The sequence below is a fragment of the Ipomoea nil genome, unplaced genomic scaffold (genome assembly GCF_001879475.1).
Source record: "Ipomoea nil cultivar Tokyo-kokei standard unplaced genomic scaffold, Asagao_1.1 scaffold3147, whole genome shotgun sequence".
NCBI classification, from domain to species: Eukaryota; Viridiplantae; Streptophyta; class Magnoliopsida; order Solanales; family Convolvulaceae; genus Ipomoea; species Ipomoea nil.
Genome location: NW_017619575.1, coordinates 1,160,236 through 1,175,167, shown reverse-complemented (window position 1 = coordinate 1,175,167; position 14,932 = coordinate 1,160,236). Strand labels below are relative to the sequence as shown.

Below are 14,932 nucleotides of genomic sequence, written 5' to 3'. Positions count from 1 at the left end.
ACAACTAAGAAAACAAATTACATGAAACAAAACCGTTTCTAAAAGTCATATTGTAACATTCACACAAATCATATCTTACTTGAGGAATAATCATAATTAGGTTGGTCATGAAGTTGAGATGCTGGGAGGTTTTGATTGAATATAGTTGGGCATTTGCATGATGTTCCAGATTGAGTCTAATGCATGCAAGAATTAAATTATGTTGTTCCTAACTTTCACCTTCATGTATCAGATTTACAGTGTGGAATTCATCTATATAAAGATCAGCGAAATATCCGATCATGCAACATTCTCATCCCAAAACATTTCAATTCCACTGGAAATGGCGACTAAAGTTCTCCTTTTAATCCTCGCCGGAGCCCTTGTTTGTGCCGCAAATGCTAGTCCGGGCAGTGAGGGATTGGAGAAGAAAGGTATCAATGAGGAACAGAAAAGTTTCTTCCACTACAAATATGGCTTTCCTCCCTTCTTCGGGAATGTAGGTGGTGGAGGAGGAGGATCTGGGTTCGCCGGAGGGCCGAGTTTCACCGGAGGTCTTGGTGGCGGTATGGGCGGCAGTGGCGGCATGGGCGGCGGCGGGGGGTTTCCTACCCTAGACATCGGCGGTGGTGCATCGGGCTTTGATCAACCCGGATCCGTGGGTGGGTTCGGGTCTAGCTTCGGAGGAGGGTTTGGCGGTGGTTCCTCGGGTTTCGGTGCTGGACCTGGGTTTGGCCTTCCCGGTGGCTCATCTGGCTTTGAAGCCGGAGTAGGTGGGACCGAAATGGGGTCTAACTATGGAGGGTTTTCTGGAGGCTCATCATCGCCGTTTGACGCTATAGGTGGAGGTCCCGCAGGCCCATTTGGGACTAGACTTGATGCGGGCCCTGGAGGTGCCGCCGCCGGAGGCAGCAATGCCGGTAGTAGTGTGCCCCCTGCGGAAATTATTGGCAACGGCGTGTAGCTATATGATCTTCAATTCGTCTCTATGTGCCTTTTCTGATTTCATCACAACTATGTACTAATTAACAATTGCATTAGGACTATTATATTAGGGCTTATAGCTTATTTTTAGGTAAAAATAGGTTATACGCTCTATTTAGTAAAATATAGGAAGTTTAAAATAATAATTTATTTTGAAATGCTATCTTAAGTAGCGTTTTAAAATATGTTACTGCCTTTTTTTTTTTATAACTTTTTTTCCCTTTTTATTTATAGTAATTTACAAGAATGACAGTGCCTACCTTTCATTAATTAAAATTAATATATTAGTTCATCATTTTATGGTCCTGTTTGGTAAAATATTAGTCTATTTGTTAATTTTGGTTTATTTGACCACTATTAATTGTTTGATTTGATTAAAAATCAACTTCAAAATGCTAAAATTCAAAAAGCTGCTCGAAGCAACTTTTTCAATTAGCTTTTTGAAAAAAGAAATTATATCAAACAGTCTATCGGCTAACAACTATTTTACTAAACACATTTCTACAATCAGCTAATGTTATCAACTAGTTATACCATCTAATTAACTCAATCAGCTAACAGTGATTTACCAAACATGACCTATGTCTTTTTACACTTATAAACTAATTCAGTAATTAATTTTACTAAACATTTTAATTTCAATTAATTAACTTTTCAACTGTGAAAGTCAAACGAACAAAGCCTATAACTATATGTAAGTAGCTATTTTGTGGTTGTAGTGTAATTATTCGATCTTTATTTATGATTTTAAGACAATTAGTGCTTGGGAAGGGTTATGATTAATGCATGAATTAATTAAATTCAAAACTACATACATTGAAATAATGTTGTTCATAATAAGTTGTCTTAAAGTTGCACACTTCATGCAAGCCAGGGTAAGTTAAAGTAAAACCCTAAACTAACACACAAATACACAATTGTATTCGTTCCTCATTTATGTATAATCTAAAGTTCCTTAATTAACCAAATTAAACAATCAAGTCAAACATTAAACTAATAAGGTTATCCTAATTGGATTAAAGTTTTTGACATTGAATCAAACATTCCATCTTTGAGATGGACAATTAATAAGTAATTTAATCATTTCAAATATTCATTTTAAATCATACAAGATCACATATATCTTAACACCCTAAGATCCTCACATTTTGAAGAAAAGAAGATGTTATTCTTTGAGATGTTTAACAAGATTGCCCAAATGCATAATCCAACCAATTATTAGTTTGCACACAAATAAACATCAACCTAGTAACTCAAGTTCCAATAAGTAATGTAGAAGGAGGCCAATTTTTAAACTCATCGGCTAAGATGGAATAGAGATTAAATGTTTCACTTTAAAAAAAAAAAAAAAAGTTATATTTAAAAGTTTGAGACTTGTCTTAATTGTAAAGGCTACATTAAACGTGCCCTAAGAATATATATTCCTATCATATTATAGCCTAAGATAAGAATAAATTAAGTAAAAGAGGATTATTATTACAAAGAGGGGAAATTAAAGAACAAGTGGCACCATGTGGAGTCGCCATGTTGCACCAAACTCGCTATTGTGTACTAATAACAACTTCATCTCTTAAGTTTCTAATTAGTATGTAACTCAAGATTGCAATAAGAAATGTAGAAGATGGTTATTTTCGGTCTACTTGGCTAGAACAAATAGGACAAGATGAACACTTTGTTTAAAAAAAATCTATAAAAGTTTGAGACTTGCCTTATATAGGCTACATAAAACGTGCACTAGAATAGAGAATACTCTTAGCATATTTTAATATTCTAATATTACAGTTATAAATTATAATATAAGAAAACATAACTTTATAAGAAATAAGGTCTCTTTTTCTATACAAGAAAAGTAAGTAAAGAACTAAGGAAAAAACAATGAAAACAAATAACATGAAACAAAACCGTTTCTAAAAGTCATATTATTGTAACAACAATATTCACACAAATCATGCATGTTGGCCTAAAATGTGAGAGAGTAATTAATCTGTGACATATATAGTAATTTGTAGCTATGGAAGCTAGCCCATCTTAGTTGAGGAATAATTATATTGGCATATATAATTAGGTTGGTCATGAAGTTGAGATGCTGGGAGTTCTTGATTGAATATAGCTGGGCACCTGCATAATGTTAAAGATGGACTATAATGCATGCATGCAAGAATCTCTAAATTATGTTCTTCCTAACTTTCACCTTCATGTATCAGATTTACAGTTCGGAAATCATCTATATAAAGATCGGGGAAATAGCCAATGATGCAATATTCTCATCCCAAATCATTTCAATTTCAACAAGTCGTCACTGGAAATGGCGACTAAAGTTCTCCTGTTAATCCTTGCCGGAGCCCTTGTTTGTGCCGCAAATGCTAGTCCGGCCGCCGGCAGTGAAGGATTGGAGAAGAAAGGTGTTGATGATGATCAGAAAACTTTCTTCCACTACAAATATGGGTTTCCTCCCTACTTCGGCGGTGGAGGAGGAGGATCTGGGTTCGGCGGAGGGCCGGGTTTTCTTGGCGGCGGCGGGTTTCCTACCCCAGACATCGGCGGTGGTGGATCGGGTTTTGATCAACCCGGATCCGGGGGTGGGTTCGGGTCTAGCTTCGGAGGAGGGTTTGGCGGTGGTTCCTCGGGTTTCGGTGCTGGACCTGGGTTTGGCCTTCCCGGTGGCGCATCTGGCTACGACGCCGGAGGTGGAAGCGGAATTGGGTCTGGCTATGGAGGCTTTCCTGTTGGCTCATCACCGTTTGGATCGATAGGTGGAGGTCCCGGAGGCCCATTTGGGACTAGACTTGATGCTGGCCTTGGCGGAGGCGGGTCAGCCGCCGCCGCCGGAGGGAGCGACGCCGGTAGTAGTGTGCCCCCTGCAGAAATTATCAGCAACGGCGCGTAGCTATCTACTAAGATGAAAACAAAACAAAACAAATAAGATGAAAGAATATAATTAATTAATTAGTAGCAATAAGAAAAAAAAATAAAAAATAAAACATAAAACAAAAACGTTTGGTTTATTCCCTTTTCAATGTTACGTCTCTTTAGGTTTAATTATTATTAGCTTAATTACATCGAAGAAAATGTGTACTCTGATATTTGTTTTAATTTAATAATATCACACTTCCTTGCCTATGTTGCTATTCACCAATGAATTTTATCTTGCTCATAATAATTTATCATTTAAGTATCAAGTAGTCTACCTATAAGGATCCAACAACCTTTATCTTATTCGGTTAGATTGAAGTAGTAAATGAAGACAACTCTACAAAACAAGTTAGTCAAATAATTAGTTGGTAGGTGTTCCGTAATTAACCATAACAATTACTATTTTTTTTTTAAAGCAAACATAACAATTACTAATTATGATTACTGAAATTTAGAATTTTATAATCTACATAATTTTGACCCTATCCCATTTTAATTATACATTGATAGTAACACATGCCTAAGAATATTAGACTCAACCACATAGGTATACTAGTAATAACACTTGCAATCACGAAGATTAATAAGTTAATAGAAGTAATATGAATATTCCAACGGATTGCCATGACCTTGTGGTCTAGTATTCGTGTTGTTCGGGTGATTATGCATGTCTAGGGCAGTTTTATTTATTTATTTATTTATTTTCTATCTTTAGATCAAATGTCATGTCACAATGGGCTTATAAAGTTAAACTTTGTATGGTCTTGTTATTGAATAGGGTCATTGAACTTATAACATATTAAAGCCACACAAATTTAATTGTAATATTTTTTTATTCACAATACCAAACTTGTCATGCTTAGGAATTGAAGCCAATCCAATTCATACTAAGAGAGTTAGAGACCTAATCCAAAGTTGTGCGAATGGAAGAGTGGCCGGGGTTATAACATTACTAGTTCATTGTCAATTCAATCACCATATATAACCCATTGTATATATACTTCAATTTGTTAAAAAATAAGAATCCATCTAATCATTTCAAATAGATGCATAATCACACTATCAAACCTTGATTGTGGAGTATTGATTCTTTACACTAAAAAAGATTGAAAAAATTAAAACATATATTACATTATAATTAATCATGTGTGTGTCAAAAAAATCAATCTAATCATTTCAAATAGATGCATAATCACATTATCAAACCTCGATTGTGAAGTATTGATTCTTTACACTAAAAAAGATTGAAAAAATTAAAACATATATTACATTATAATTAATCATGTGTGTGTCAAAAAAATCAATCTAATCATTAATCAATTTCCTTTGACTTTATATTTTTGGCATTAAAATTTCTATCTCCACATCCCACAATCATATATTTAACTGTTTAATTATATATATATATATATATATATATATATATATATATATATATATATATATATGTTTGACTTTAACGAAAATGCTAATACGTTGTTGTAAGCTTGTAGTTGTGGGTTGGAAAGAATGTTTCATAATGTGAACAGGACCAGAGTTTACAGGATTGGATGTGGACCATGTGGTCATAAAAATGAGGCCTTCAAACTTATCAAATACGCGGATCCGTAGATTATTATCAATTGACTCCTATTTACTCTTAAAATACAATAAACTTTCTCTTTTTTTTTTTTCATAAAATTATTTTTAGCATTATTATTTATATCAGTCAAAACACATTTTGTCATCCTAGCTAAGTTGGTCAGATTGTTAGCTTGGTAATCACAGATTTTAAATTCGGCTCCACGTGAGTTATGCATAAATAACAAACACCGGTGTAAGATTTATAATTGGTTAGTATAATTAGGCTTAGTAAATCGTGTGTACCTAACAATTGTTTTGACTCTGTGAAATAGTAATATATGATTCATATGGTATATACATTCTTAGATGTACAATAGCTAGTTGTTGACTTCTTGTTGGTCTCCAAGCAACTAGTTAATAGTTATATATGTCGATTGGGTCTTATGGTAGTTATGGGTTGAGAAACTATGGTTTCGTACATGATGGGTCGATCAAAAGACACTTAGCTAGATCGAGTTTAAATCCTTACAGAGCGTTTGGTTGGAGGGATTTTAAATTCCCTTCCCACTTAATTCCCACCTAAATTCAAAGACCATTAAATTCCGTAGTTTGGTTGGAGGGAATTGCAATTCCATGGAATTGCAATTCCCCCATTTTTATGGAATTAAAATCTCATGTCCCCCCTGGTATTTTAATTTTTGAGAAAAAAAGATAGTGATGAGTCAAAATTACCCCTTCCTTTTTTAACCTAAAATTAATGTCTAACAACAATAATGGACATTTTTGACTTTATACTACTTATTCCCTTTCAATTCCCATGTATACCAAACATTGGAATTGAAATTCCCAGTAATTCTATTATTGTCAACCAAACACTGGAATTTAAATTCTCACTTTATTCCTAGTAATTCAACTCCCATGGAATTACAATTCCTTTCCCATATAATTCCCCCTCTCCAACCAAACGCCCTGTTATTGTATAATTAATGGATGATTAATGGCAGCATGAGACATTGTATAGTGCAGTGTTACCAACAAAAAGGCAAAAAAAAAATTGCCCTCAAGCCCAAGTATCCTAGCCTGACAGAATAGTGAAGTGGTATATCATAGTGATTCAATCATTGATTAAGTAAAAAGATTAGCAATCGTTATGCGTTGGACCCGTGTCTAGCATGCTTGCTGGACACGAGTAACAGTGCCGTTAGGCACTGTTATCTCCTTTTTTTTTTTTTTAATTTCAGAGCGCTTCATTGTAAGAGTATATGTTCATAATTTTATTACAATATGTTAATAACTATACATTCATAACTCCATAACTGTACGTTCATAACTCTATAACTGTACATTCATAACTCCATAACTGTACATTCATAACTCCATAACTGTACATTCATAACTCCATAATTGTACATTCATAATTTTCGAAGCTCTATGTTCACAATTTTAGAGCTCTATGTTCATAATTTTATCACTATATGTTCATAATTGTAAGTTCATAATGTTAGAGCTCTTTGTTCATAATTCGATCAATAACTGTACATTCATAATTCCATACTGTAGATTCATAATCTCATAACTGTAGATTCATAACTCCATAACTGTAGATTCATAACTCTATAACTGTACATTCATAACTCCATAACTGTACATTCATAATCTTCGAAGCTCTATATTCACAATTTTAAAGCTCCATGGTCATAATTTTATCACTATATATGTTCATAATTGTAAGTTCATAATGTTAGAGCTCTGTGTTCATAATTTCATAATTGCATAACTGTATATTCATAACGGCATAACTGTACATTCATAACGGCATAATTGTACATTCATAATCAAAAAAACAATAACGCCGTTAATGCCGTTAACGGCAAAACGCGCGTGAATTTTTTTTTTTTTTAACTAAATGACGCGTTTTTTTTTTTTTTTAAAACGACGTCGTTTTGGGCCCGTGTCCACAATGAATTGTGGACACGGGTCCAGGGCATAATTTGCCAAAGATTAGTGTTTGGAGTCACAAAGTGTTATCATAGTCAGTTAAACTTTATATTGTTTCGGTCTAAGTAGGATAAATTTGGCTCTGGGCTTCATGCTGCAATCTGGACATATATACACACCTGATGAGCTCAGAATCTGAGGCGTATATTTCTTACACGCTTGTAAAATAGTTTTTTTTTTTAAATAAATAATATGAGTTTTCGTATTTTAAATGCCATATGTTTCGTATTGAATTCACGTGAAAAATAATTCATTGCTTAATTATTACATACAATATAAAAATTCGAATTAACTCGTAATCTTATGCTGGCCGCCCATATATATATATTAATTGCATATATGGGCGGTTTAATATTCCTTTTGCATGGCCATGTGGATATCACTGTCAAAGTATCAATGATGCCCCGCACAAATTCAAATTTTAGTTGTATTATTTCATGGGTTTATATGAATTATATATATAGAAAGAGTTGAGTATGGTTCATATACGGCCGACCCTCCTGTGCAGCTTGATGCATGTATTTACATATATTTGGTAGTGCAATCACTCCTAAGTGCACCACAAACCACTACTAAGTTCAACACATGACTCTAGCTCAGATATTTTATGTAATGGCTAGTTATATGCTTAATGGTACACCGTACACTTAAATATGCTTGATAGTGCACTTAGATATACTTGATAGGACACTTAGATATGTGCACCACAAATCACACTTCCACATACTAGTATTTTGTATTGCACCACAAATCACTACTAAGTGCATCACATATCACTTCTAAGTGCACCACATGAATAAACTTGGTACACAGACCAACACTTTAAGGTACACCAGAGTTCACTCAAAAGTGTACCACATAGCACTCATAACTGCAACACACCAGAACTTAGTGCACCACCAAAATAGACATGGTACAGTGTAGGAAATTATCAAAATATCACCGTTTTTTTTTCATGATTTTCAACTGATGAAATTTGAAAAGTATTGTTCGGTACTACACTGCTATGTGGTTACGTGGTGTGCAGTACTTAATTAATAGGGTGGTGTGCATTTCAATGTGGTGTTCTATGTGTAGTTGCATTTTCTTTTTAAAAGCTTAATTTATTATTAATAGTTGTTAGTTATTATGAAATTTATGTTATTTAATTTAAATTTTGTTCAAATTTACGTTTTTAATGTTGGATTATTATTATTGTTATTTTTATTACTAGATATTGTCCCGTGCGATGCACGGGATAAATACAATTTTAATAAAAATAAATTGTTGTTTGTAAAAAAAAAAAAGAGAGAAATATTATTAAAAAAAGATTAAATTACAAATTATTAAAAATCTAAAACGACATTAGTAGTAGAAGTATAATTATTTTGGAGTTCACCACAAAGTAATATTTGAGGCCGGCTTTATTATATATATAAATTATTATTACAAATAATAATTTTTAAAATAATAAATAAATTTAGGCCCGCATTGGTAGCTCAGTAGTTCCTATCTTCTTGGGTGCTAGGTTAAATTTCATTATTGAACTCTAGCAACCGCCAACCGCATCATGAAAGTTTTATCCTGCAGCCTCTTATGTGATGATTTCTTTTGGGCGCTAGATACATTAACCCTCCCACTTAATCAGTTAGTGAATCACTATTCACAACTCTATCAACCAAGTGTGAGGGTTATTAGAGTTTGAGATTTTATCTTATAGATTAGTTAAATAAATTTAAAAGAAAAAAAAATTAACATTTTGTTTATTCCTTTTATATATGAAATGAAATTGACCGATGGGATTGCGGGAGTTGCGGAGTGTAACAATTTTGAATTTTTGATACCGATGAATATATAATCAAAAAATTTGTATAAATAGTCATAATTACATCACTAGACACTAGTACGCTGAATAGAATGCAGTGTGGACGAGGTACAGTCCTACGTTGCAACGGTTGGCCCTTTCAACATTCATTCAAACCCTACCGGTTCACCTGTTTTGAAAGTCAATTAATATATCCTTATAGTAAGTCCAAACTAACACATTTGTACTAAGTCTGCGTGATTGCCAAATAATGAAGAGAAGAAATAGTCATCCCCATGCACCTATTCAAACTCTCAACAATAGTCAAATCTCTCATTTTCAAGCCTGTCTTCTTTATATAAATGTCATCCAAGATTCTCCATTCACCCACCAAACCATTCAGCACACCATCTCCAAAGACTCACACTTTTGCTTCTCTCATCTTCTTCAATTCACCCTAAATCAATTTCAGATCGACAGGAGATATCATCGTACCAGATCATATATAATGGCAGGTGTTCAATCTTCAAGCTTCTTGATTTCATCTTCTTCTTCTACCTCATTTTCGCAGAGAAAAGCGATCAGAGCAGCCATTAATTTCCCCAGAATTGGACGGAGAACTAACGTCTCCCTCCCCACTCTTCAGACAAGAGGATTGGTAGAGGAATTAGGGTTGAAAAGTGGGTATACCACCATTACCGAAAACCTCCGACCGACAAGGACGGTTGATGACCAGACCAACGGCGGTCCTGATCCGTTAGTTGTCGCCAAACTTTATGCCATCTTGGAAGCGGTTGCCGATAGAGTGGAGATGCACAAGAATATAGGGGAACAAAGAGACAATTGGAACAGCCTGTTGTTGACCTCCATCAATGGGATTATCCTCGCAGCCGCCGCAATGGCCGGAATCGCCGCTACCGCCGCCGCCGCCGGCGGAGCCGAGGTGGCGCTAAAGCTCTCCTCCACACTAATGTACTTGGGAGCGACAGGGATGCTGACAATCATGAACAAAATCCAACCGTCCCAGCTGGTGGAAGAGCAACGAAACGCGACAAGGCTTTTCAAGAATCTGTACAACGAAATCCAAACAACGTTGTCAATCGGTCACCCCACGGTTAGCGACGTTAAAGATGCGATGGAGAGAGTGTTGGCTCTCGACAGGGCCTTCCCTCTCCCCCTCCTCGGAGTCATGCTCGAGAAATTCCCCGACACGGTGGAGCCGGCCGTCTGGTGGCCGGAGCAGCGCCGGAGACCGGCCCGGAGAATCGGAGGGAACGACTGGAACGGCTGGAACGGGAAGCTGGAGGACGACATGAAAGAAATAACACAAGTTCTGAGACTGAAAGACAAAGAAGACTACCTAAGACTGGGCAATAAAGCCTTGAAAATCAACAAAATTCTAGCCATTTCAGGCCCTCTACTAACTGGCTTGGCCGCGGTGGGGTCTTGCCTGGTTGGATCATCTTCCCCACACAACTCCTGGGCTGCAATCCTGGGAGTGACGGCGGGGGCGTTAGCCAGCGTTGTGAACACATTCCAGCACGGCGGACAAGTGGGAATGGTGCTGGAGATGTACAGATGCAATGCAGGCTTCTTTCATCTCATTGAACAATCCATAGACTCAAACCTTAGTGAAAAGGACATGGAGAGAAGGGAAAATGGTGAAGTGTTTGAAATGAAAGTGGCTTTGAAGCTTGGAAGAAGCCTTTCAGAGCTCAGAGATCTTGCAGCTAAGTCTTCCCACAAGAAACAAAACATTGACGAGTTTGGGAGCAAGCTTTTCTAATTTTTTTTTTATTTTTTATTTTTTCTAACTCTAAGAGAAAGCCTGCAACAGCTACTAAGTCGAAAATATGTATGTAACAATTACTTAATTCTATAGACAGCTTTTACGGGGAGTTAAAGTTGGAAAGCGAATGAATGTATATGAGTCTTAGGTGTAATTGAGTAGAGAATACAATCAATTCAATTATTCATGAAAACATATCTTTACAGATCATCAGAATTGTTTTGGATTGAGATATATTATATTCCTGACAAAATACATACAACAAGATGAGGTTTTGTTTCATGTTCTGTCTTTTATTCTGTCCTACTTGATGGGCAAATTAAAGCTAATTATAATTATTGGATGTAATTAAAAATAGCTAATTAAAGTAGTAAGTACAAATCTTCTTGGTAAGTTTTTTTTTTTTTTTTTTTTTTTTTTTTTGAAACATATTAAAGAGAGAGACACATATATACAAATTACAAGTATTTTATAGGACCAAACCAAACACCATAGTATAATCATAGTTTACAAATGTACGTCTATATATGCCCAGATTCGCAAGTACATCTATCTACTTAAATTAAACCACTCATACATATTAGATAATGGCAGCAAGAAAATGAATAAAGGGATAATAGGGGGCATTAAGCTGCTTCAGCAAATCCAACCCTCATCTTGCCATAATCAAACACAGTGTGGTATCTGCCCATGAAAACATCTCCCAATATCCTACACCAGAAGATCAGACATTGAATAATGGTCGGTTAAGATATCATGATGACTTCGAGGAGTTCGAGGTAACATATAGGACAAATAAAAGAATAATGTACCAGAGAGGTCCGCGAGGAGGAGGGACATCCAAAGCCGTGAAGCCACTAATGCACTGTGCTGCGCTTCCCTCGCCCACCTTCAGTATGTACTGCTCACATAACAAACCACATCAGATCAGAAATATAAGGCAAGGAAAGAGGGTGGGGCACGTATTGGCTAGCTAGTATAAAGTATAAACCATACCTCATTAGGGGAGAGGTCGAACACTTTTCCACCAATTGAGAAGGAAACAGAAGGCATGGTGGAAAGCTTTCCACAGTCGACGCCTGATTCTCCCATGGGGCTCGGTAGCCGGTTGCAAAGCTGCATTATATTATATTATATTCTCGTTTCATATATGAAGTGTTGAGCATATAACCATTAATGTGCAATCCAACTATCAGCTTAAGCTTTTAGTTGAGATGGAACACATGCTTCAATTTGGTATGAAAGCCAGACCGATGGTGGCCTGGGAGCTGAACATGCTCCTATCCAGTACAGAATGAATGTAGTATATATGTATTGTTACCTCATTCACATAAGACAAAATGTTTTCTTGAGTCTGATTCTCGCTAAGTTGATTCTGCATCCAAACAACCGTCATTTCACAAGCCGAGCACATAGCATCATGTAGATCGGCTGATACCCCATTTTTCTCATCTACAACGCTCTCGATTCCCATGCTGCCACAACCAATCAACTTACTAAAATAAGTATATGAACCGAACAAAAAGCCCCACACAGACAAAAATGGGAAGGGAGTGGAATAATCAAACCTAACACCACGGTTTCCATTGAAGGTGCATAACCCAATTTGCGAGCATATCTTCTTTGGACGTGCCTGTTAAAACGCCGATCAGTCAAATAATTCAAGACAGGGAATGTTGTTATCTTGAAAGGATGCTAACCAATAGTTAGTACAGTAGAAAAGCCAAGGTTTACCTCCATTACAAGCAAATCAATCATTCTTTGTCCATAGTTTTCAACCACGGCTTTGCATTCCTTGCTAACTACTCCATCAGCTCCAATGGCGTGATTGATCATGGTAATAATACTCTGCACACCAAAAACACGAAATTCGTTGAGAAAATTAAAGAAAGATGATCATATCAAGCAAATAAAATGGACTCTACAACACATACCGATGGACCAGCTATCAGAGAAGTTCCAGAATCTGCGATTGCAGAACATCCACCACTGCAGAACCCTACATAACAAAAATATATCAGTAAGGTTTTTTTTTTTTTTTATGGTCCCGTTGTATCATTTGCAACAAGCTTCGAAGAAAGAGGAAAGCAAAGAGCATACCAGTTGGTTTACCCTCAATTAGGACTTCACCCATATCAAACTGACAACAAAATAATCAAATCAAATTTAGACGACAAATGCAGATCAGATAATACCAAAGAGATGGATCGGAGATCAGTCTACCTGCCAATAACCTTTCTGTGTCACTGGAACATAGGTGTGTTCCCCTTTGTAGTGTTTCGGGTCAACCCCACCGAACACAAGTTCTCCCCCTTCTTGCTCTTGTGGGTTTCGGTTAAGCCAAAATGAGAAGATAGGGTCCTGAACTAAACCTTGGTTTACCATGTTGTACCTGTAAATAAGAAAGATGTTATTGCAGAAGAGTATGAAACAGCAGATTAGCATGCCCGAAAGACAGAAGAAGATAATGCGGCAATCATACCAAACTGGAACAGCATCTCCAACCGAGATCTCCTGGAATCCAAGACCCAATATGCCATCAAACTTGGCAACCAAAAAAGTCACACCCGGCTCACTTGTTGCCTCGATAAATGCCTGCATGATATATCAACACTGTGAGATTTGAAAAATCCAACATCACGACATTAACGAGACAGGAAGCATATATAGAACCAGATTCACCTGACTTTTTACAACAAGATCACCAACTTGAACGCTATCTTGGCTGAAGAAACCAGATATTGATCCAGTCCCGTAATGAATTTCAGCAGACTTCCCTAATAAGAAACAGTTTGCAATACACAAAAAAGTTAGTTATTTCCATTGCAGGCTGAGCAGAACTCTATGTAAACTAGCCAAACACGAACCATTCTTCTCGTAAGTACTGGATTGGCTAGAGGTGTACTTGGAATGGAAAAAACACGGAACCTAGAACAAAACACTGAGCCATTAGTTAAAACCAAAACATCAGAATTCAGGTTCGATATGACTAGGATATGATGTTACCGAGAAATAGCACTTTGATGAAGGCACCCATAAGTTAGAGCTTCCAGTGTCAAAGATAACAGTAAACTTCTGGGGAGGAGTTCCAACACCAATCTCCCCAAAGTATTGAGCATCCATGTAATTCTTTAGCCCAACAATATCAGTATCCTGTAAATCCCCATTTCTACCATGGAGGTTATAATACTTTCTTACAGACGCCCTAAGTGAGTCTCCCGCCTTGGCTTCAAGCCGCGCAGCAATTCGGTTGTTCTTATCAATTTTCATCTTCTTCAACCCAATTCTCACAAACCCATCATTTGATTTGGAGAATGCCAGCGGAAACACAAGGGATGAAAGAAACAGAGTGACCACCAAAGCTTTCACTCCCATTTTGACCTAAAATTCACACAAAAACTTTAACCGCAGATTCAACTGCTAACCAATTCATAAAAAAATCCCTTTTCAGTAATGAAGATTGTCTGAAATATGGAAGCATTGTTAATCCCAGACCGGAAAATCTTTCTTGACAAGTAAACCTTAGAAACCGCTAAGACTGAAAGCAATGGTAGTCAAACCAGGTTCCACTTGAAACCAGACATTATCGGACAAAACTACTGACACACACAGAATTATGTAACAGAAAGCCCAGAAAATACTAATCATCAAAGCGACATGCATGCAACAATGAAACTACCATGTTCAAAGATCACAACTTTTTTGTTTACAGAAAGAAAAGACTGATCAAACTCATTAGTCCTCGTTATGCAATCATAATCTATGAATCAATATAGAAATATACAGCATCCAATTAACGACCTAATTACAAGAACTCACCAATTAGACAAGCAAGACTCTGCAAGAGATCAAGGGTGGATAGGGAATTTTTAGAGAATATGAAGTGCTTAGATATGCCGGGTATATATATAGCTAATAAATAT

At 36.3% G+C, this 14,932-nt stretch overlaps 4 protein-coding genes across 4 annotated transcripts; 3 read left to right on the top strand and 1 right to left on the bottom strand.

Annotated features, from left to right (window-relative positions):
- Nucleotides 1-322: 322 nt before the first annotated feature.
- On the top strand, nt 323-943 carry LOC109167060 (glycine-rich cell wall structural protein-like). Its single transcript, XM_019315964.1, has one exon. The coding sequence runs from the start codon at nt 323-325 to the stop codon at nt 941-943; it is 621 nt and encodes a 206-aa protein (XP_019171509.1).
- A 2,325-nt stretch (nt 944-3,268) lies between these two features.
- On the top strand, nt 3,269-3,850 carry LOC109167059 (glycine-rich cell wall structural protein 2-like). Its single transcript, XM_019315963.1, has one exon. The coding sequence runs from the start codon at nt 3,269-3,271 to the stop codon at nt 3,848-3,850; it is 582 nt and encodes a 193-aa protein (XP_019171508.1).
- A 5,519-nt stretch (nt 3,851-9,369) lies between these two features.
- Nucleotides 9,370-11,219, top strand: LOC109167233 (probable F-box protein At4g22030). Its single transcript, XM_019316226.1, has one exon. The coding sequence runs from the start codon at nt 9,492-9,494 to the stop codon at nt 11,004-11,006; it is 1,515 nt and encodes a 504-aa protein (XP_019171771.1). The 5' UTR covers nt 9,370-9,491; the 3' UTR covers nt 11,007-11,219.
- A 287-nt stretch (nt 11,220-11,506) lies between these two features.
- On the bottom strand, nt 11,507-14,932 carry LOC109167232 (aspartic proteinase-like). Its single transcript, XM_019316225.1, has 14 exons — nt 14,829-14,932; nt 14,016-14,390; nt 13,877-13,937; nt 13,692-13,786; nt 13,492-13,604; nt 13,233-13,401; nt 13,110-13,149; nt 12,944-13,008; nt 12,744-12,857; nt 12,578-12,642; nt 12,331-12,484; nt 12,006-12,125; nt 11,822-11,910; nt 11,507-11,720 (listed from the first exon to the last, which is right to left on the bottom strand). Exons 2-14 carry the CDS (start codon nt 14,382-14,384, stop codon nt 11,636-11,638), a joined length of 1,539 nt encoding a protein of 512 aa, XP_019171770.1. The 5' UTR covers nt 14,385-14,390; nt 14,829-14,932; the 3' UTR covers nt 11,507-11,635.